The sequence below is a fragment of the Clarias gariepinus genome, chromosome 21 (genome assembly GCF_024256425.1).
Source record: "Clarias gariepinus isolate MV-2021 ecotype Netherlands chromosome 21, CGAR_prim_01v2, whole genome shotgun sequence".
Classification (NCBI taxonomy): domain Eukaryota; kingdom Metazoa; phylum Chordata; class Actinopteri; order Siluriformes; family Clariidae; genus Clarias; species Clarias gariepinus.
In genome coordinates this window covers 24,329,826-24,352,124 of record NC_071120.1, presented here as the reverse complement: position 1 = coordinate 24,352,124, position 22,299 = coordinate 24,329,826, and the positions used below count along the sequence as shown (strand labels likewise).

Sequence of the window (22,299 nt, the reverse complement as noted above, 5' to 3'; positions counted from 1 at the left end):
TGAATACTTACAGTATGTAATTACAACTTTTTTTTATTTGTCCAGAGCTGAATTTCCATACAGTACCACGGCATACAAGCGAACAAGCCGAGCCAAATTAAATGCCAAACTAAACGCCAAAAGTCATGCTTACGTCCGCGAGCTATTAAGATCTTGTTTGCATCAGTCAAATGCCAAGTGAACTGATTTTATATATATTTTTTTTTGGGTTTTTTTTTGCATTTTATGTAAGATTTAGTGATGCACCATGGGTCCAAAGGTCAGGTATTGCTCAGTAATTAAGACATTGGACTAAGGTTTGGAAGGTCGTGGGTTCAAATCGCATGACCACCAAGTTGAGCAGGACCCTAAACCCTCAACTGCTCAGATGTACAGTATAATGAGATAAAAATGAAAGTTGCTCTGGATAAGGATGTCTGCTAAACGTAACAATGTTAGCAAGAAGAAACGGGATTCACGTTTAATTTGCTTTTTAAAGCAGCCGGTGTCAAGAGGAATCATAAATTAAAATTTAATTAACTTTATTGTCTATTAATTTAATATTTCACCTTATTTACATGTCTTTTCTAAATGTTTCAATTGTTTTTATATGCAGAAATATGATCATAGTGTTGGAAATTAATATTTTTATTAATAATATCGTAATATTTCTGGGTGACAAGAACAGATCATCTGCATTTACATTTTTCCTCCGGGGAGGAAAATGCGTTCCAAGATCCGGAATTCCGCCTTAAGAACTCGCCGCCTGAGCGGATTGATTTTGTGTGCCGAGGTACCGCTGTATATAGATTTTCCCTCTACCTCAATATTATCAGCTACATCAATCAGCCATAACATTAAAACCCACTGACAGCTCATGTGACTAGTACTGATTATCTCATTACACTGGCACCTGTTAAGGGATGGGATATACGAGACAGCACATAAACAATCTTGAAGAAGCAGGATAAATGGGCAGGCGGTAGGATCTGAGCGACTCTGACAAGAGACAGAGTGCGATGGCGAGACGACGAGGGTCAGAGAGTCTTTAAAACAGCCGGTCTCAGGAAGTGTTCCCCGTACACAGTGGTTAGTACATACCAAAAGCGATTGTTTATATCATGTGTGTGTTTGTGCGTGTGTACATTACTTACGTACCCAAACAGATGGCACGAGGATGCACTACAAATAGAAAGCAAGTCGGCAAAGGCAGTGTGATGCTCTGGGAAGTGTTCTACTGGGAAACTTTCAGCCCTGGCATTTACATAGATCTTATGTACAGAGATCCCCTTCATAAAAACACTATCACAGATCTTAATCCGACTGAAAATCAGCAGGATGTGCTGGACAAACAAGTCCGGTCCCATTTTAAACAGCTGTTTTTTGGCAGCACATAGGGGACCTACACAATATTAGTTAGGTGGTTTTAATGTTATGGCTGATGTATTATGTGTAGATTCATAGAGGTGTAAATACTTATGCAATTTAAAAGAAAAAGGGTTATATATAATAATAATAATATAGTAATATTAGTAAGTATATATATATATATAAAATATAATGCAACGCATATATCGCTACACTGACTCTCCAAAATTCTTTTTAATCATTATCATTATTTTTATTTTATTTTATTATTAATAAATTTATAAAATCGTGATACTTATAAAACTGCATTACAAATCAAATCAGCAATGAGGTATCATGATAATATCATATCAGATGATCCCTGGTGATTCCCATCTTTAATAAAGGTATAACAAAAAAGTATGAAAACAAAAAATGTCATTCTTTATTAAGAAAAACTAAATTGGCAAACTGTTATACTGTACAGTCATGTCCCCTTTTCATTCTATAGTTTTTTTGTGCAAAAACCTTTTACATTTTAAAAACATGAAACAAAATAAAGAAAAAATACAACACGAACAAGACGAACATCATGTAACTTTTTATTGCCGTGCCGTTATTTATTAACAAAAATGAAGCCAAAAATAAAAAACGTTTACACAAAGAAACATAGAATTAAAAGAGGGGCATTAACTTTTGGACATGACTGTAAAACACTTCTAGATGTGGGTTTAAGGTAACAGGAAATCTGCTTCACCTTGAACCATTGTGTAGTTGATTATTTTCCTATAACTGCATGATTTCTCATACCAGGAACCCTAACGTTGGATGAGCGTTGTAATGTAGTTGCAATATACATTGCGAAGCTGCTTGTCTGTACAACGATGTTTTTAAAAGTTAAAATGATACAAAATGACACTGAGATAATGTTGAAACACAACTTTGCAAATACAAGCTGATGAGCAGGAGAAAGTTATTTAGATTTTTGTTGATTGTTTATGTTTATCACTTTTGTGATCCCTATTGCTGTATGTTACACAATGTATTTTATGAACTCATTTAGACCCCAGTTAAAAGTGTTTGCATATTTTTCTCTCATTCCGCTTACCGATATCTCTTTGCCCATGCCGATCTGAGTGAGGTTGGGTCTCATGCCGCTGCCCACCTGCCATATGATCACCTCAGCCGGCTGGTTCTTAAAAGGCCACTCCCGCGCGTGCAGCTCGTACCAGATCGTCCTGGAAGGCCGAGAATATTTATTACACACTCCACTCGTACATAATGTACATTTTGTCCGAATAATTCAACTTTAATGGTGTGAGTCTCGTGATACCCCTCCACTAGACCTGGGCTTCCTAAGCTGGGTTTCTAAAAGACTCCAGAAACATGGATTAAACCTTGAAAAGCAGCTCTCGACTCAAGAAACGCGCATAAGATGGCGCTGATATGATTTTTTGTAATTAAGTTGGAATTAAGCCTAATTAAAACTCAGCAAGTCGAGTGTCGATCGCGGACAAATAAGCCCTCTCATCAGGATGTGGAGGAATCAAAGAGAGATAGCCAAAGAAGCAAAGAGATGAACATCAGTCACAATTCATTACGATAACCGCGTCCAGTCATGCGGAAAATATCCTGATTCGATAATGAATATGAATCGTGGAGGGCGGAGTGAAAAATCCATGTCCCGCTGTTCACAGCAGGTCCTCATTACGAATCACAGAAAGCATGAGAAAAGCATCCGTGGACTAAATGAAATACAAGGCGATGCCTGTGCCTCGTTAGAGAGATAAAGCCAGAGATTGTCCAACAGCTAGGTGTAGAGTAATTGTGTAAGGATGCAAGATGGCAGCATGTCACATCAAACCAAACGTCCACCCATCTTTACATCCATCCATCCATCCAAAGCCATTCTTTTGCAAACGCACATGGTGTAGTGAGCAATAGCACACACACACACACACAGCTTCTCCCTGTGTGAAATCGCACTGAATGGTGCGGAAAACAAAAAACATCCAACAGTTCTTCGCTCATAAAAGTCTTCTTGGTGTCACTGGTTCAAGCTGGGAGGAAGGATATACTGTAACTCAAATAACAACTCTATACAACCGTGTTGAGCAGAAAAGCATTTCAAGATGTCCAACATAAAGGCAACAAGAGCACAAGACCACATCAGGTCCCAGGAACAAGAACCATGGGTCCTAGAACCACCTAAACTGGATAGATGAAGAATGAAAAAGTCTTCAGTTAGAAAAAAAACACCTAAACTTCACATCTGGATGTTAGACACCATGTCGCCGTTCGCGTTCCTAATTGTTTTATTCCTTACCTTCTATAAAGATTTATTCCAAACACACACTCAGGCTGAACAGACATAAAAGGAAACCATATGAATCACATTGCATATATTTTTAATACCATTTAAAGTGTACACTTTAGGCTAAATAGGTTTTACTTCCTTTCCATACATTTTGTTAGCCCACGGAGCCCACAGCTTATCACAACGAGAGAGGTTTATTAGCCTCGAAGAAAGAATTAGCTAACAAAAGAGATAAACAGGCGAGCCGGACCTGGCCATTGTGATCACCAGGGGAACATTGTACGGGGAATTAAGTAGAACACCACAAATCCGCATTCAGCACCTAATCCCATGCGCTTCCCCCGAGTCCAGCAATGATATTGCGTTTCCCACATTCTTCTGCAACTTCTCTCATTTGAAAGTGGGTGATTATCGTCCTGAATTAATGACGAGTGACAGATTTGGGGTCACTTACAACTCAATTCCGAGAGTCGAGAGACGAAATGAAACATTAGTGTTCATTACCTGGGTGCATTCGAAAACCTTTTGTGATGGGTTTTTTCGCATCGCGATGCTGCTGGTCTGAAATGAGATTGACTTGTGTGTTCAATCGATTGCTTTGGGCTAACGGCTTATTAGGCCGAAGGGGGACGCTATGGGCAATAAAGGAGTGCTAAGCGCCGCCAAATGAGATCATTGTAAAGATATTTGCAGACCAAGCATTCACAAAGTGCTGCATATTGGACGTAAAGGAATAATGAATTCATAACGACTGCAAATTTTCAAAGAGAAAGGATTATTTGGTTACACTAATGAACTAACTGTAAGAAAAGTACAAAAGTGGTCTTGATTTTTGTGGATGAGTTTCCTCTTTGGTTTGTATTAGGTTTTTTATTGTATGAGATTTTATTTCCATTGTACTTTTTTTATGAGGGTTCTTGTTAGATTTGTTTTTTCATTGCAATATGGTCTCATTTCTACATTTATTCTATTAGACTTTAAAAGGTTACTCACTGGATTATACAGTCGTCTCATGTCCATGTGGTTGCAATAAGTTACTACTTAAAATACGGTGTATTTTCTATGTGGATATTAATAGAGTATCCATTAAAATATAAGGTTCCTTATGGATTTGTACTGTGACATGCATACACTGCCTGGCCAAATGGTTGAAATATACAGTACCTGTGCATGTGATAACCTGGTACTGTAGGTCGTGAGCTGACTTTATTTTATTGCCACATAACGTTGCTGAGTCTAGACCTGAGCAACTGAAGCAATCCCAGATCATAACACTGTCCCCAGAGACTTGTACAGTGGACGCTATGCATGATGGGTGCATCACTTCATGTGTTCCTTTCTTACCCTGACGCTCATATCGCTCACTCAATCTGAACACATGACCTGTTTCCATCGCTCCAAAGTCCGATCTTTATGCTTCCTAGCAAACCATAGCCATCTTTTCTGATGCATCTAACTAACAAATGATTTGCTTATGGCCACACATTAGTTTAGTTCTCATCACATTGTGTGTATGGAAATGTTTTTACTTTCACTATTAAACATACAGCTTTAATTTCTACTGTCTATTTTTTATCATGCAACTTGATCATGCATTGAAGTGATCTTTGATTCATTTATTGCTTGGGTCATCCCAAGTTTTAATAATGTTTGGCCAGTTTTTAACAAAATTACAGAATCTCAAATCTCCCTAGTTGTTTTCTTTGCTTGATGTAAGCCAATAATTCAACTCTTTTTAATTTGCAACTTCTGTTTGGCCAGGCAGTATTTAAAGCATATTATATTCTACAGTATTATATTATTCAGAGCATGCATATAGAATTTTATACAGTATGTAAATTTTGAGCTTTATTTTGTAATTATCAAAAGGCGTATAGCGTACTAAAGGTTTTATGAATTTTCCTTGGAACCCCCTGCAGACATTTGGTGTCAGGTATCTGCTTTATCAGTACGAATGGAAGTATTATGACTTTTCAATGGTGTGCCAAGACTTTCCATGGCTGCAGCACAGAGGGTTCAATGACTTCCTACTGTAAATCCATGGATTCCATTGGGAGTGCCACAAATTTATGGGAGTTCCCCATGTGTTTTTATGCATCTTGTGTGGAAAAGTGAACCCACACCCACCCGAAAGCGAAGACGTCCGACTGTTTGGAAAAGGGTAGCTGGTCTTCGGCTGTTTCCGGAGAGAGCTGGCAGATGATCTCGGGAGCAAGATGGCAGAGCCATCCGCTCGGAATCCGCAGCTTATCCTCTCTCCTACTGCAAAGACAAAGAAACACACAACAAACAAAAATCCATTTGAGCCCGGCAAATTGAATCCATTTTATTTTTCGTCATGCGTTCATGTTTCTGAGGCTTGCTCAAATTATTTGCCTAAACACCTCCGGGGAAGAAAACACGATATCATCAAGAAAAAGAAAATTGCAAAGTGGTGTGAAAGTTTGGAATACAAACTGAGTTCTATTTTTCACATGCTGTTCTGTTTTCCTCTCTAAATGAAACTCCTGATAGAGGAAGCCATCGGATGGCGAGACATTCTTCGGTGCCGTGAGACCATAAGGGGCTGCATACATAATCACAGGACTTCAGTAATGTAGATTTGCATTGACACAAGCTCTGGAAACGTCAGAAATAGTCAGAGCTGAAGCCCGGTTCCCTGAAGCAGCCTGACATTTACAGCCACCTAAATATCTATGAAGAGGTTACGAGTTCAATCAAATACCAGCCCTAAAGCATGTCAGAAGAACTTTTCTGCTATACTTAAGGTTTGTATGTCACATGGGTATACTGTATTTGTTCACGATTTGCCCTGCACCACTAAATTGTTCCAGAAAGCTTAAAAAGCTGAGAAATGTGCTTGATAATGTGCTTGATAATGTGCTTGATGCCTTTTTTGATAAATGAGAATAATTAATCATGTATGTTTATTCTTACTGCGGGAAGTTTAAAAGCAGTTTATCTCAAGTCTTCCGAAATCGTGGCAATAATAAAAAGCAGTAATGTGAAGCACTGATATGAGATATAACGCTCGTCGAGTCGTTATAGCAACCATATCCGAAGCAGTATTAGGTGAGGGTGTGTAAAATACCCGAACTGAGAGCCCGGTATGACATTGATTAATAGCCCAGCACTAAGCAAATAAAGAATTGATAAAGATTGTTCGTATTCCATAAAAATACAAGAAAATATACACGGCCTAATAAACCCTAGAGATGAGAATCCTAACACAAACATGAAATTGGGACCTTGGCTCGAAAATAATTTTCTAGACCAGAGCTTTAGTTCAATTTCAGTTCAATACCTCTGATTCTGAAAAATGAAGCCAACGTGGATGCGCCAAATTGTGCAGTTCCTCAAATGTCCACTGGGGCTGACTCCAAAAGTGTCAAAGTTGCAAGTGTCAAACCGCTAGCTGTCTGCTATGCATCACTTTAGCTAACCAACTAATCGTTGTAGTTTAACTTACCATAAGAAATATAGGAGTTGACACAGGATGACGTGTAGGGTATGGATGAATACACAAGTTCAATCAAATGCCTTAGCATATACATTACGTTAACATTAGCCAGCATAGCTAACCATTTTAACTAAGTTGAAGCTAAGATGGCTAGCGTATGTTACTTGATGTTCGTACGCATGTTCCAACCAAAAGCCAGGCTCCATTTGTTCCCCCTATGGAGTTTAGATGGAGACAGCTCCTGCCAAGATGGTGATGACCAGAGCTACGTACCAGAGTCGAGCTTTAAAACTTAGAGGCAAGGCTTCATAGATGAATGGATCCACAGGGTTAAAGTTCATCCAGATCAGTGCGGCTAGTTAAAACATCAAGGGCGAATTTAAAACATCTGACCTCGAACCCTTGACTCCACAGCATGACCTGCTTAAATCAGTCCTTGGCCGGAAGTAAAACTAAAGGACGTTGATACAAAATCTAACTGATGAGTTAGGAAAAACACATAAATACCCTGTTCTTGTATTTAAACTTGGCTCTTAATCTTTAAAAAACATCACATTGGACGTCCTAATGGCACATTGAGGTAGATCGTTACTGCTGGTACATGACTAAAGCTACAGATTTGTTATTTGCCTGAGCGTGCATGCTCATCCATGCACTTGATAAATTTTCAATTCCCACAAGGCCTCGCTTCACTCTTCCTTCTTCCACTCATGATGCAAAGCTTGTTAATTGGAGTGGGTTGATCATGATGCACGCTGCACAACTAAACGGGTCCAAGAGGCTCGATGTGCGCAGACTTCAGCTTGTGTAACCATTGCCGGTTTCCCCCTTAGCACTCAGCGGTCTTAATTAGACAAGGTGATTAGCATGTTGGTCATAACTACTACGCATCTTAAAAGTCAATTTAATATCTTTTAATGAAAGTGGAAACATTTGTAAGGACACGAGGCAACAAAATACTATCATCAGTTTTAAACACTCATCTAGTCACACCAGTTTATTACACATTAAGCAAGTTCGGGAAGAAAAAAATGATCGATTAAAAGTCAACAATCACAACCAAAGTTTGGACTTTTTCTTTTTTTTCCGACAAGTTGTTGTTGTTGTGCCTGTCAGTCTTATTAAAGGAGGTGTGGCTTTTGTACTTTTCAGTGCGAAGCCTAATGAAGGAGGTGTGGCCTATCTACCTGCTTTTCATGTCTATTAGCAGAAGCTAAGGAGGCGTGGCTTATGTGCATTTAGGTGTCACGGTAAGAGGCGTTTTTTGTTGAAAGAGGTGTGGCTAAATTTCCCAGTCAATCCTTTGCCTATAATGAAGGTGCGTCTCTTAGTAACATGGCTAAAATGGCTGTTGCTGATTGTCATGTTAATATTTAGCAATGAGATATGTATTTTATACAACACGATTTATCATCCACTTGTTCTATTATTAATATGTTTTTCAAATTTTTTTCCACTTATTTTGCTTTAGAATAATCAGCCCTGTTCACTCTTGGGTTAAATCCCAAATAGCGCCAAATCGCAAGCAAGGTTGTACAATTCCTTGTTCCGCACCCCAAGTAGTGCCCTTGATCAGGGGTTATGGAGGGATTTGGGATACAGCCTTGTTTTAGAAGCTAGTTTGCTTTGTTTCTTGATTCAGGGGCAATTTGGAACGAATAAGGAGCAATTATTACCAAGACAGTGTTGTTTCAGGTGACATAACATTATAGGATGTGTTATTTTTTTTGCTAAAAGTGCATCCGTGACTGGTTTTGAATGTGAGTTTTGGCAGGCAGCTGGTCCCTCCTCAGTACTGCGGACCATACAGACCTACTTTCACCCACGCTGCGACCAATGATTAGACCGATAATTAACGATCGTTAGAACACCTGGGACATTGAGTGATATGTACAGTATAGTTAATAGTTCCAGTGCTGTTGCAGTCTATTATCACCACTTGTGGAAAGCATCTTGTCCAATCAGATTGCTCGGTCAGAACTAACTGTTGTATAATAGACTCTATGGTCTAGCCCCATTGGACTACACAGTAGTATGCATGTAATCTTTTGTAAGACTGGAATATGTTTTCCTAATAACAAAAATGACAAAAGTTCCATTTTCAGGAAAATTCGCCCCGCTTTCTGCCCTGCCTTCTTCAAAGTGATGCAAGTACCTCAAAATCCACCCATTCACCCCATTACATCCTTCAAACACAAACCTCACCATCCAGTGTGTTTCGAATGGGCTTCAACCTTGGTCTAATTTCGGTCATCGCTCTCTGCACTCGATGACGTGAGAAAGCAGGAGCACGACTTCGAGGGTGAAACCGCATTTGCATTCGCAGCTAAGAGGTGACCCAGACTCTTAATTACAGGCCTGGGTTCCTAATAAGCTGTTACAGACATCATTATAATGATCTAAAGAAGCTTACAGCAAGCGTGCTGTGTGTATGTATGTGTGTGTGTGTGTGCATGTGTGTTTATTGGGTTTGGCAAGGGGGGGGGGGGGGGGGGGGAGTAATTTGCTCTACAATCGTGGCGTCTAAAACGTCAATCAGAACACACTTGCAGCACACACACCACATTATAACGGCACCATTTAAAATCATGCTCTGTCTGTTTTAATGGCCCTCGATAATGAAATTAATTGACATAAACTAATTAAAGTCAGGAAAATCGCGACAAGCAGAAGCATTCGCATTAATTCAAAAAGACAAAGTGTGTGCATGTTTAATTAAGAATGTATCAGGGGAGAAAAAGGAAGGGAAAATCATTTCAAGCACATTTCTACAAATGTAATTACGCCCGTCAAATCGCTTATTCAACCCACCTGCCTGCCTGTAGGACTCCTGATATGGTAAAGAGGCCGAAATCAGTTATGACCACTTTCCCGTTGTCGTAAAAGACGTTCTTCGACTTCATGTCCTTGTGAAGAATGCCTTTGGCATGCAGATAGCCCATGCCCTGAACAGGAAACACACATGCAGGTTGTTCAAATGCATTGTTCAGATCAGGCATAACATAAAAACATTAATAGTAAATTCATCTAGGTTTGGGGTGGCTCAGGCCCCTTGGAGCATCGTGGCTTTGCAGGGTCAGTGATCAGACTGGCCTTTCAACACCATAGGCATGGGTGAGCCTTTGGTCCTCCTGATCCTGTCACCAGTTTATTGATGTATAGTTGGTGATCAGTGGTGTTATGTCATGTTACCTGGTGGTTGTGGTAATGTTATGGCTAATGTCATGGTGTTTAAAAAATAAATATAATAAACATTTAAAAAATTGGTAGTTACATAAAACATAAGTTATTCATATGACAAATTATTTTAGACATATTGGTACAGGACTTTTTTCATGTATTTTAATCGTCTATTTTTTCATGTTTTTTTTTATTAATTTAATTTAAAATGTCCCTGTAAAAATCTTTTTTTAATCAAAAAGGTAAAGTTTTTTACTAAAGTAAATGAGAAAATTAAAAAATAAACGTGAGATATATCCCGACGCTTAAAAACTGTCACTTTTTACAAAAACAAGCGAAAAAAACAATTTTCTTTTTGAAATATAGATAACAAAAATATTGGCATCCCAAAGAATATTTAAAATAATACGAAACAGTCATAATGAGTCAATATGATTATGTTTTTTGCATGCTTAAAAACCCTACATTAAATCCCTGCATTATTCTTTTTTTTTATTCCATAGGAACACTTAACAAATTTACAAATAATAAAAAAAAGAAATGTAAAACTTTCAATATGGAGATCTTGGACCAAAGACATAAGATCTAGAATTTTGTCATACATAGAAGGAAGCAAGACTGTGTTTTTATATTCTTTACAAAAGGCTTAACAAAAAAATATAATTTTTAAGAACATGGATATATATATATATATATATATATATATATATATATATATATATATATATATATATATAAAACCTAAAATAAAGATTTATCACATGCTCTACCTTAACCATCTCCTGTGCGATTTGTCTGGTCTTGTTGACGTCCAGGACGACCTTTGCATCTCTGATAACAGAATACAGAGTCCTCCCTTTACACAGGCTGGAAGAGATGAAGGAAACAAAAACGTCAAGAAACTGCAGTCTCATCAGTACGGTTCCTGTTTTAAAAACAATCTCAGATGTAGTTATGATGGGACGCTTATTCAGAACCACAGCTGTAGATGGAGGGACTGTCTGTGCAATAGATCGGAAAAATGGAATAGAAATCACACTGAGCTGTTTGCATGAACTCTCTTAGAGCTCTGAGTTCATCGCGCAGTGGTCCAGTCGATTTCAAGTCGATTTACTGTATGCTTTTTTAAAAAAACCTTCAAAACACCAAAGGAGCCTAATACATTTTTTTTTATTAATATACAGAAATAGCAGGTTACACACACACACGCTCATTCACACACTATAGGGCAATTTGGGAATGCCAATCAGCCTAATCTCCATGTCTTTAGACTGTGAGAGAAAACCGGAGTACCAGGAGGAAACCCACCAGGCATGGGGAGAACATGTAAACTTTGTGCACACAGAGACGGGAATCGAACCTGAAACCTGGAGGTGCAATTCAACAGTGCCACTAAGTCCCAAGCCTGGAGGCCTAGGTTGCCAGGCGTGTTTAAACCCCTCAAACCAGCACCCCAGAGCCTTAACTGCCCGAGCTCCCACTGCTCCAGTACTCCTGCTGTAATACCCCTTACATATTGCATTATTTGACCCCTCACATCTCCCTCTGTTTCACATATAAAGCGTTGTTTCATTGTCTACATTACTGTGTTTATGTAAATCAGCTACTGCTAAGCCACGCCCCTCCATAGAACAGCAGAGCTGAGGGCTTTTTCTATTAGAAAAAGTCCTTTTTTTTCTTTTTTGTATTTTCCAGGGCTTAAACAAACCAACTCGATTTTCCCCTATTGGGAAAAATCGCATTGGTTTGTTTAAGCCCTGGGAAATACAAGAAAGGAAAAAGGGCTTTTTCTTATACTCGCCTTTTGTTTGTTTATAATTTTATCAGGTAAAAAGAAACACATTTTGCTAAATACAGTTTCATTCCCTTTTATGTCTGTAATGTCCGGAACTTTTTTTAATTCAAATCTTTCAACGGTTTTAACTGTCATTCAGATTAGATTTCACATGAAAAGACATAAAAAATACTGGAAAAGTGTATTATTTTAAAATGCAAAATTGTTAAGATATTGCAACATGAATGTGACATGGTTACAGACACTACAGATCTTTTGGAGAAAAGAAATCCTTAATTTTGCACAGAATGCTTTAATTTGAGCATTTTTTTGTTTTTTACAGGTCATATGCTTCTAGAAGCTTACACAAATTTTAGTATTAGTCCACATAAAGAAATATGAATATTTTGCATTTTAAATAATTATTGTTTGAAGCGAGAAAGTATAACGCTGAAAAATATAAAATATGAAACCATCTCTTCATCTAAAAAGTTAGCAACTTAAAATTTTTAGGGGAGCAAGATTTGTTGCTTCCATGTTGCATAAACTTCGGAAGTAGCTTCTTTGGCAAACACATTTTTGTTATCATATGCATAACATAAAAAAAAATAAAATCAGCACTAGTACTGTTTTTTTGTGCTTTATTTATTATTATATTGTACGAGAAAGAGAAAGCCCTAACTTCCCTGCTCAGTAAATATCACCGCTGGAAACAGGCACCCCTATAACGCTGCATGTCAAGCATGTCATTCCTGCCTTCATTTCTATCTCAACCTTTCCCTGTGTTGACCTTCGAAAGTTCTTCCTATTGTTTGTAGAAATTATTTGAGTTTATTGCCGTCTCCCTGTGTATTGTCCCCCTACAATAGATTTCAATTAAACCCACGGCGAGCCCTCGCACTTGCATCCTGCATTATCTCACGAAACCGTACGACAGATTTCTACACTAGAGAATCAGGACAAATGTATTCCCATGTTACACAAAGAAAGACAGAGCTGTTCATAATGCACTGAATGCTGCAATTGTTTGTGTGCTTTTAGCATAATCTTCTCTCTGAGACTCAAGTTAAGGTCATTTTATTATTTTACATTATAAAAACCCCTTGTGTGATGGCCAGAAGCTTGTCGTCTATCTGTGCAAAGCACCACATGGGATGCCTGTGCATCTCTCGACAGTGGTTATAGTGTCCTGATAAGATCTTAAGTACATGCGAGTACAATGTGTCGTATGCACATGAGATAGTTAATGCATCATCAATGTATCACATCCATGTCACCAGTGGCTATTTGTATGTGCAATTACTTTTGAGGCATGTAGAGCATTCCAGCCGCTTGCTACACGCTGTCACTTTCTGTCACCGGTGCTCAGACGACGGCTTCTCCGCACGTATGAATATGTCTCTGAATCACTTCTTCATTTTGCTTGTTAGTGCTAAAAAAGTCAACGCCGCGGCCACGCGGCACTTTTTAGCTAGGACTTTCTCAGAATGATCGTGTTCTATGGGGAAAGGAAGGTTGTTTGCTTTTCTGATGAAAAGCTGCGCAATTATTCCACGCAGAATGAAGCAATATGAAAACCAATCAGCGAACAATCACTCAGGCCAATGCCCAAACAAACAATCAATATTTATGCTCCATGCACTTGGAAAGACAGGGGAGGAGGGGGGTGGTGATTTCGCATTTCAGATCGAGGGCATTTCTCTTGGTTTCAGCTCAATTTGGTCTGCTCAGGCGTGATGCTCCTAGTTAAGTGCTGTAAATTGGAACTCTTACAACTGATAACCTTTTTCAGGTACATTAATACAACAATAAAGTAGAAGCTTGAAAGCACATAAAAGTTTGCCCATGCAATACTCACTCACTCATCTTCTATACCGCTTTATCCTGTATTCAGGGTTGCGGGGACCTGGAGTCTATCCCAGGAGGCTTAGGCCACGAGGCAGGGTACACCCTGGACAGGGTCCCAATCCATCGCATACACACACCCAATCACACGCTACGGGCAATTTCGGAACGCCAATTAGCCTAACCTGCATATATTGGGACTGTGGAAGGAAACCGGAGAACCCAGAGGAAACAGACAAAGCACGAGGAGAACATGCAAACTCCATGCACACAGGGTTGGGTACCAGGAATGGAGCCTGACCGGGAATCGAACCACTACACCACCGTGCAGCCCCCATGCAATATACACATAAAAAAAAAAAAACTAAGAGAGTCAAGCGTTTGGCCAGAACATCATAAGGCATTAATATTAAGAAGTTCATATTGGTACATAAGCTACCCAAAAAATTTGTAGTGCTAATAGCAAGTACATAGAAAAACTAAATGTGTATATATTAAAAGTTATGCAGAAAAATAAATAAATAAATAAATAAAATGGAAATATTGCACTATTCTCTACTTCTATGCACATCTATTAGCATTATAAATGAATACAGTGGAACCTACAATTTTAAACATAATTCATTTTGGAAGCGGGCTCGTATTTCAAAACACTCGTAAATCAAAGCGACGTTCCCCAAAAGAAATAATCCAAACTCAGATTATTTGTTTCACAGCCCCCAAAAAATGTAAACATAGGAATAATTAATATAAAATATAAAGTAAAAATAAAAACAAATTAATATGCACTTTACCATAAAAAAAAGTTTTAAAATATCCTGACAGATAAGTGTTAGTTCCGTTAGTGTTTGTGCGCGCAGAAGCTGTGTATGTGTGCGTGCACAATGGCGCTGTGTAACTGTGTGTTTGTGCATGCCACACTTTGTGTGTATGTGTGTGAAGCTAAAGTCAGAGGAGAGGAGAAATTAGACTCTTCCCTCTCCCTCTTCTCGTCTTACACAGTAACCCTTCCTCCTCTCTTTATTGAGTTTCACACACTTCTTTTGAGTTTCGCATACTAATGAAATCACTGCTGTAAAGTAAATATAAAACAAATTAACTCTCCTTTAAAAAGAATCGCGACAGAGCAGTGTTTCTGTGTAGAGTGTCTGTGTGTGTGTGTGTGTGTGTGTGTGTGTGAAGGTCGAGAGGAGGGGGGAAGAAGCATGCTGTCCAATGACGCGCACACACACACACACACACACACACACAAGGTGCAGTGCAGGCTGAAAGAGAAAATGGATCGTTAACCTCTCTAATGAGACTTGACTTTGTTTTACACTCGCGCGCACACGTGTGTTATAATAAACAGTACACACACATACAAACACGCGCACACACGTGGTCACAGTGTTATAGTAAACAGTACAGCATACACAGATGTTGATTATACCAGTAAGATACGCGCACTAAGACCCAGCAGGGAGGACGATTACCCACAATTCCGTAGCGCAAGAGAGAAAATACATTGGCTCAGTTGTGATCACGTGACACTTGGCATCAAGACAAGAAGCGCATGCGTGACACATGATACTCGGTTCTCGTAAACCAAGACTTGTTTGTTTTTTCAAGTCAAAATATTTTAAAATGTTTTGCTCGTCTTGCGGAAGACTCGCAAACCGCGTAACTCACAATCTAAGGTTCCACCATATGTGTAATACATGTGTAATACAAGTATAAAAGGTAAAAAAGCGCACACATTAATAAAATTCCTGGTAAAGTACCTGGTGATGATGGCCAGGTGTGGTGGGCTCATACACGCACCCATGAAGAGCACCACGTTCTCGTGGCGTGTGTTCCTATAAGCCATCACCTCCCGCTTGAAGGCTTTGAGCTGATCCTCATTGTCTCTCTCAATGTCGATGAGGCGGATGGCCACCTCGCCGTGCCAGCGGCCGTGGTAGACCTGCCCGAAGCGGCCCTTCCCGATCAGTTCACCGATCTCTAGCTGCTCCAGCGGGATGTCCCATTCCTGTAGGAAGATGCTCGTTTGGCTCGCCTTGCGCGGGAAATTACGCGCCGACAGTAGCGACAGGTTCATCTCCTCGAACTCGTCAGCAGAGTCCTCTGCTTCGTGGTTCCCATCTTCGTTCTTAGTGAAATGGAGAACATAATTATCTTTTTTGTGTCCAGTACATGCTGTACGGTACATATTGGCTTGACTGTAAACAAGACTTTAGTACAGTTCCCGCTTTTAGATTTGCCTTTGGGGGTTATTTATTTATGTTTGGCATGACATGAGGATGCTACAGGATTGAAACTTGACTGATTAATGTGCACTTCATTATACTGTATATACAGCTAATCATGTTAAAACATTTCCTGAGTCCATGCAAATGTGTTTTAAAGATGTTCAGGCTGTGCGTCGGGGCGTGACCCCTTATTAAGGCATTTTATATATGTTTTTCCTTTCATTGTTCCTCATTTGTATACATATATGTACCAACATTGTACAAAGGGTGTTCAAGTCAAACTGGGACTGGGTTGAAATTTCTTGTGAATAAAGATGTAAAACTTAATGACATTTGGAGAAAACTTTAAGCATTGTATAGTATTAGACTGACTCTAAGCTGGAGTAAAAAAAGGCGTACGTCCGTGAACGACGATCCTGGCCGAGGTGGCTCGGAGAGCAGTGCAGTCGTTTCCATGAACATTCAGCGAGAAAATCTATGAGTAACTTGTCGGTTACTTACGGAGTAGACACATGTGTTTGTGGAAACTGTACACACGATGATTCACCAACATCACTTGCACATTACAGGAACTCTGCAACGTCCGCCATACAGTCCTGACCTCGCTCTAAGCCGTTTCCACATTTTTGAGACATTAAAGGAGTTCCTGGGAGGCCAGGGTTTCAGATGTAAAGCAGGCGATCATGGCTCAGGCGTACTAAAAAAAAATTCTAAAGTACCTTGATGGTATCCAAACACTATTGGGATATGTGCATTATTGTAGCAGGGAATTATATAGAGAAATACAGGGAGTTTTTAACTCCTTCAAGTCCTGGTTTGACTTGAACGCCCCCTGTAAATTATTCATTTTTGTGCAACTCACATCTGAAGTAGGTTCAACCTCGATCTGCAGCAGAGGGTTGCCCGTGTTACTGTGAGAAAATTGAAGAGAGAGAGAGAGAAAGAGAGAGTGATCAATTCCACAGTTAGGCTCAAATAAACACTTCCATTTCAAAGACTATTTTCATCAAAGAATAATATGTTGCACATGAAAGAGATTTAATTACAAGTAATAACACTGCGACTTTATTCTAACTCTTTTATTATACTTAAAAAGGCTCCCTTTTTTGTGTGAGTTCACTTTAGAGTCACATAGAAATTTCCACTCGTTAGCTTGTACACAAAGAATTTGGCACATTGATGGCAAGACCAAATTTCATTATTAGCTAAAGAAAGGCGAAGAATTTAGTGTATCTGTGCAGGGGCATTCACAATACTCTTTATGGTGCCAAGCCTCTGATGGATATTAAAAGCTAACATTCAGAGCCACAAAAAGGGGCAAAAAAACATAAAGTGTTAATTGTGTTAAAAGTGTTTATTTAATCTCTTTTAGAAATGTATAAGAATGAAAAGTAATTCTCTTATTGTGAAATCTTGCAAATCCAAGTGTAACTCAAACACTATCGGGTCTTTTAAACTGTCCTGAAAAACACTATTTAAGTCCCGCCTTCATGCTCTAGATTCCCAACCAATCGTGGACGAGGTGAATTCTTATAACCAATCATAACGGCGGGATTTCCTCACAGTTAAACATTCAGGGGGCGGCATGGTGGCTTAGCGGTTAGCACTGATGCCTTGTACTTCCAGGGTCGAGGGTTCGATTCCCACCCAAGTCTGTGTGCGTGAAGTTTGCATGTCCTTGGTGGGTTTCCCCCAGGTACCCTGGTTTCCTCCCAAAAACATGCAGGCTAAGCTAATTGACATTCCCAAATTGCTCGTAGTGAGTGTGTATTAAAAGCTAAAATTCAGAGCCATGAAAGAGGGGGACACAAAAATAAAATAAAATTTTGTGTGGGTGACCTGCGATGGATTGGTGTATCAGGGTTGGGCCCTAAGTCTCCTGGGGTAGACTCCAGGCCCCCGTGACTGAGTACAGGATGAAGCGGTATAGACAATGAGTGATTACTGTATGTTCACTATGCATTGGCTTTATTAAAACTGGGTTGTCTATTATGTAAAATTTCTTATTTTACATTACTAATAAAAATTATTAGTAATATAAAGTTACTACATTTAGGCATTTGGCAGACGCTCTTATCCAGAGCGACTTACATTTTTATCTCATTATACATCAGAGCAGTTAAGGGCCTTGCTCAAGGGCCCAACAGTAGCAACTTAGTGGTTGTGGGGTTTGAACCTGTGATCTTCCGAACCAGTTAATCTTTACATCAGACATCAGAATGGGGAAAAAAAAGAGATCATTATTTGTGCCATGGTTGTTGTTATTAGGTTGTTGGTGGGCTGGTTTACCACAACAGTCTCTGAGGTTTTACACAGAATGGTACAGAAAACAAAAAACTGCACGAGCAGCAGGTCTAATACTAACACTTTAGAAACTTGGTGAGAACATCGAACCTTGTGGCACACCAGAACCCACGTCAGGAATCAGGGTCTTTAGTGAATTGCAGTAATATGTTTATAGACGATCCCTGTTGCAATATCTCATATTTAACATGACTCATATTTCAAGGACATACAGCACATAGGAACATTATGAATGCTCTACACTGGAGCTGCTTTAATCATCTACATCTTTCACATCACATCATTATAAGCAGGGTCAACATTGCTCAACCCTTATTTTTTCTGCTTATTAGATCTTGAAGAGTCATACCACTGGTTCAGTCTCATAATTACACAAAGGCACACAGGAGCCACATTCCTGGAACAGCCTGAATAGTCCCGGCTTTAATCAAAATGCTTGAACACACTGATATGCGTAGAGAAAGGCCAGAATTAAGATCATAAAGCTTTGTGTGTTATGAGCTGGGAGAGTAAGTACTCTTCAGCAAAGACAGTGATTACATCAAAGAGTGTATGCTTCACTTGTGTTCCTAAAGGAGGGTTGTTTTAACCATTAAAGTTTTTTTAAAGGAGGAAAGTTCTAGATGTGTACATTAATCAAATTATTATTATTATTATGTGACATTATATATTAAAAAAATTGAACACTCATCACTTGCACAAACTCATTCAACAACATCACTTGCATATTACAGGAACTCGGCTGGAAGTTATTGTCACATCCCCAGTACAGTCCTTTATCTCGTAATTGTTTTCTGTTATACAGCACAATCAAAAGTCCTGGTTTGACTCGAACGCCTCTTATACGGTCGTTTTTTTCCAAATAATGCGCAGAAACCATATAAATAGAAAAAGACGTTGATTCTTTTGCACCCTTGACTTCTTACAAACACTCGCACTTGGATCATCACGGTTCCATGAAGTCAACAGCATTACCGCATTAAGCCGAAGACCTGGAGCACTGCTGAATATTTTTTGCTCCAATAATCTAACAACCTCAATTCTTTCATAAATGTCCACTATGTGTGAGATCTGCGTAAGCCGTGCTCAACTGGACACACAAGCTTAAATGATTGAATTTCCCTGATATCCCTGATATGAATCATCGTGTGTATATGTATCTTTTTTATAACAGCCACCATAGCAGGATCAGTATAACAACCATGACAGCATGGGCTTCGCGTCTCTCCTGAACGAGATGTGCGGTTGAGCAACGAGAGGCTTGTGAGTAAAGGATTTCTAGCGCAGAGGCATTTTAACAGCAAAGGGCATCATGTCCATTAATCTGTCTCTAAGCATTTCCAGCTGTTGCCATGGCAGCGATAAAATGGCTGATTTCTTATTCACTTGCGGATCAATTAAAGAACCACTTCGAAGTAACTGTCTCTTAATTTACACCTAGTATTTGGAGCATATGAGGATGAAACCATGACAACAAGAGTACAGTTGAGCAGCCACTAATGCTGCATGTAATTTTTAGCTGGGAAATATTAAACATTTGTTGCTTATTAATAAAAAAATTGGTATACAAGGGAAAAGGGATTATATTTCTGTACCGGTAATACCAGTATGTAATGTTAATCTGTGTATTCAATATAAAATAACATGAAAGCTTTCTACCAATATCGGCTGGCTACTATAGATTGCTAGATTAAATTTATAACTATTAACACTTTCTTAATTCTTATTATGGAAAACAGGTTAGATCAAATAACCAATAAAAGAACATTTCTTTTTCTTTTTCATCTTATTTCGATTCTTATTTATTTATTTACTGTATTTATTTATTCATTTATTTATTTATTAATTTATAGCAAGTTTATCGGTCGCAGAAAATACCGGCCTCTGATTGGCTGGCAGATAAATAATTTATTCTACTGGAAATCAAAGCCTAAGCTGTGACCTGATTGGTTAAATAATAAACAAAGAGTTTAACGTCAATCAAAGCGTGCTGTAATAACCAACCCTGGTCTTTTATTTATTTATTTATTTATTTATTTATCCCCTCGCCAGAATTTCTTCCCTAGTTTGTCGTAGACAATTCCCTCCCTTCGCTTCTTAAGGGCACTTTTCCATCAAGGCAGCAATTATAATTTTATATAATTTAACAGACTCAACTACCCTTTACAGAATGAATTCTTCATTTTACAATTAAATCTTTCAAATCTAACTCTTAATTATAGGCAAAGACTATCACTTTGTTTCCTCCAAGACACCAACTGACTCTGAAAAAGTGCTATCCGCCCCTTCCGCTTGCCCATGATCGTCTGAAGCATCACCTGGGAATCAAACTCACAATCTCTGGATAATTACGGCAAATGCACTTGTGCCGTGCCACTCAGGCAGAGTTTTCTAAATTGATGTTTGTGTACTAGAGCTAATAGTGCAATAGGAAATGATAGGATGTCCTAAAGGACCAGGGTTGGGAACCAGAGGGGTTAAAGTATGATATTTTAACTATCTTTTAATAAAAAGAGAGATCTGAAAATGCATTAAAAGTATTAGTAGCTTAGTGAATAATAATAAATAAAATAAATAAATAAAATACTTGCACACTTACCCAGGTTCTGACAGCACAGGATGGAGGATAACCTGAGGAGCTCTGTTAGGAACCTCCGGGGTCACATCTACACAAACACACACACATAAATATTGAAAAAGTTTGGCAAGTCATAAATGATACACTTGGAACAAACATCACCATCGACTACAATAACAATCAAGTCTGATTTGAAAAGAATTAAGCTCCTCCCCTGCCACCTGTTACACTCCATTATCATCATCATCATCGTCATCATCAACATGTTTATAAAGGTCGAGGGTCTCCTGCTGAGCCTGTACCCCCAAACCCCCCCCCCCAGCCCCTGAGTTTATTTGGGAAGAAAAGCACAAGTGCCATCACACGGCCCATCATTAGCCGCTTTTGGAAAAAAAAAAAATCACGTATGGAGGAGGGTGAGAAGTTGTGTCTCGCAGAAAAGACAACAAATTACATCAAAAGAGATGTCCTTGGCTTGTCGTGTTGCATTATGGGTATAAGTAACGTCCAATTAGGATGCACTTACCAGGAAAGATGAACTGCTGCTTGTATTTGTAGTAATGAGATGCTGAGAGAGAGAGAGAGAGAGAGAGAGAGAGAGAGAGAGAGAAGAAAAAGACAGACAGTGATCATAAAAAGGGATATGGTTGGTGTTATTGAGATTTAAAGCTAACATGGGGTTTATAACAGATTTCAGGGGACACGAATCCACTTTAAGTCTTGTCGTGCATGTTGTATAATAAGGTATAATTATGGCATTATAACTGGGATGTTGTATTATTATTGATGGGATTTTAATGTAAGTACATGCAGGTTTAGGAAAATCCATATCCACTTATATAGTGTGTGTGTGTGTGTGTGTGTGTGTGTGTGTGTGTGTGTATGTATATATACCTGTTATATTGGGCTGTTTGTGCTGTCTGGCACTCTGAGGCGAAGGGTGTAGCGGAGAGGGAGGAGTCGCGCTGGGAGGAAGAGGCGGAGCTGGTGATGATGGGGTGGAGGAAGTAGTGGACGAGGGGTTACTGCTGGAGTCTGGCTGGTATGGCACAGGGATGTGGTCCTGAGACACACACAGGCGGTTTTTTAACTTTAATGAAAATCTTTTTTTTTTTTTTTTTTTTTACTGGAAGTGAAACTTTTATGCCAAAGAAGAATTTTATGTAGTTAACAAATAAGCAGCGCAAATGTTAGCAGGTATGAGTTGGCATGACATTTATAAAAAAAAAATATATATATACAGGGGTTGGATACTGAAACTGAAACACTGACCAATTTATGGCT

General features: G+C 38.9%; 1 protein-coding gene across 2 annotated transcripts in view; it reads right to left on the bottom strand.

Moving 5' to 3' along the window:
- ksr2 (kinase suppressor of ras 2) overlaps nucleotides 1–22,299 on the bottom strand; it is a 108,015-nt gene that overhangs the window by 10,832 nt on the left and 74,884 nt on the right. For both annotated transcript variants that reach the window (XM_053481548.1, XM_053481547.1), the window contains exons 12-20: nucleotides 21,910–22,078; nucleotides 21,542–21,583; nucleotides 21,037–21,103; nucleotides 16,996–17,044; nucleotides 15,666–16,033; nucleotides 11,054–11,150; nucleotides 9,915–10,048; nucleotides 5,771–5,905; nucleotides 2,435–2,564 (exon numbers count right to left, since the gene is read on the bottom strand). In XM_053481548.1, coding sequence (XP_053337523.1) covers nucleotides 2,435–2,564; nucleotides 5,771–5,905; nucleotides 9,915–10,048; nucleotides 11,054–11,150; nucleotides 15,666–16,033; nucleotides 16,996–17,044; nucleotides 21,037–21,103; nucleotides 21,542–21,583; nucleotides 21,910–22,078 — 1,191 coding nt within the window. The remainder of the gene's footprint in view (nucleotides 1–2,434; nucleotides 2,565–5,770; nucleotides 5,906–9,914; nucleotides 10,049–11,053; nucleotides 11,151–15,665; nucleotides 16,034–16,995; nucleotides 17,045–21,036; nucleotides 21,104–21,541; nucleotides 21,584–21,909; nucleotides 22,079–22,299) is intronic.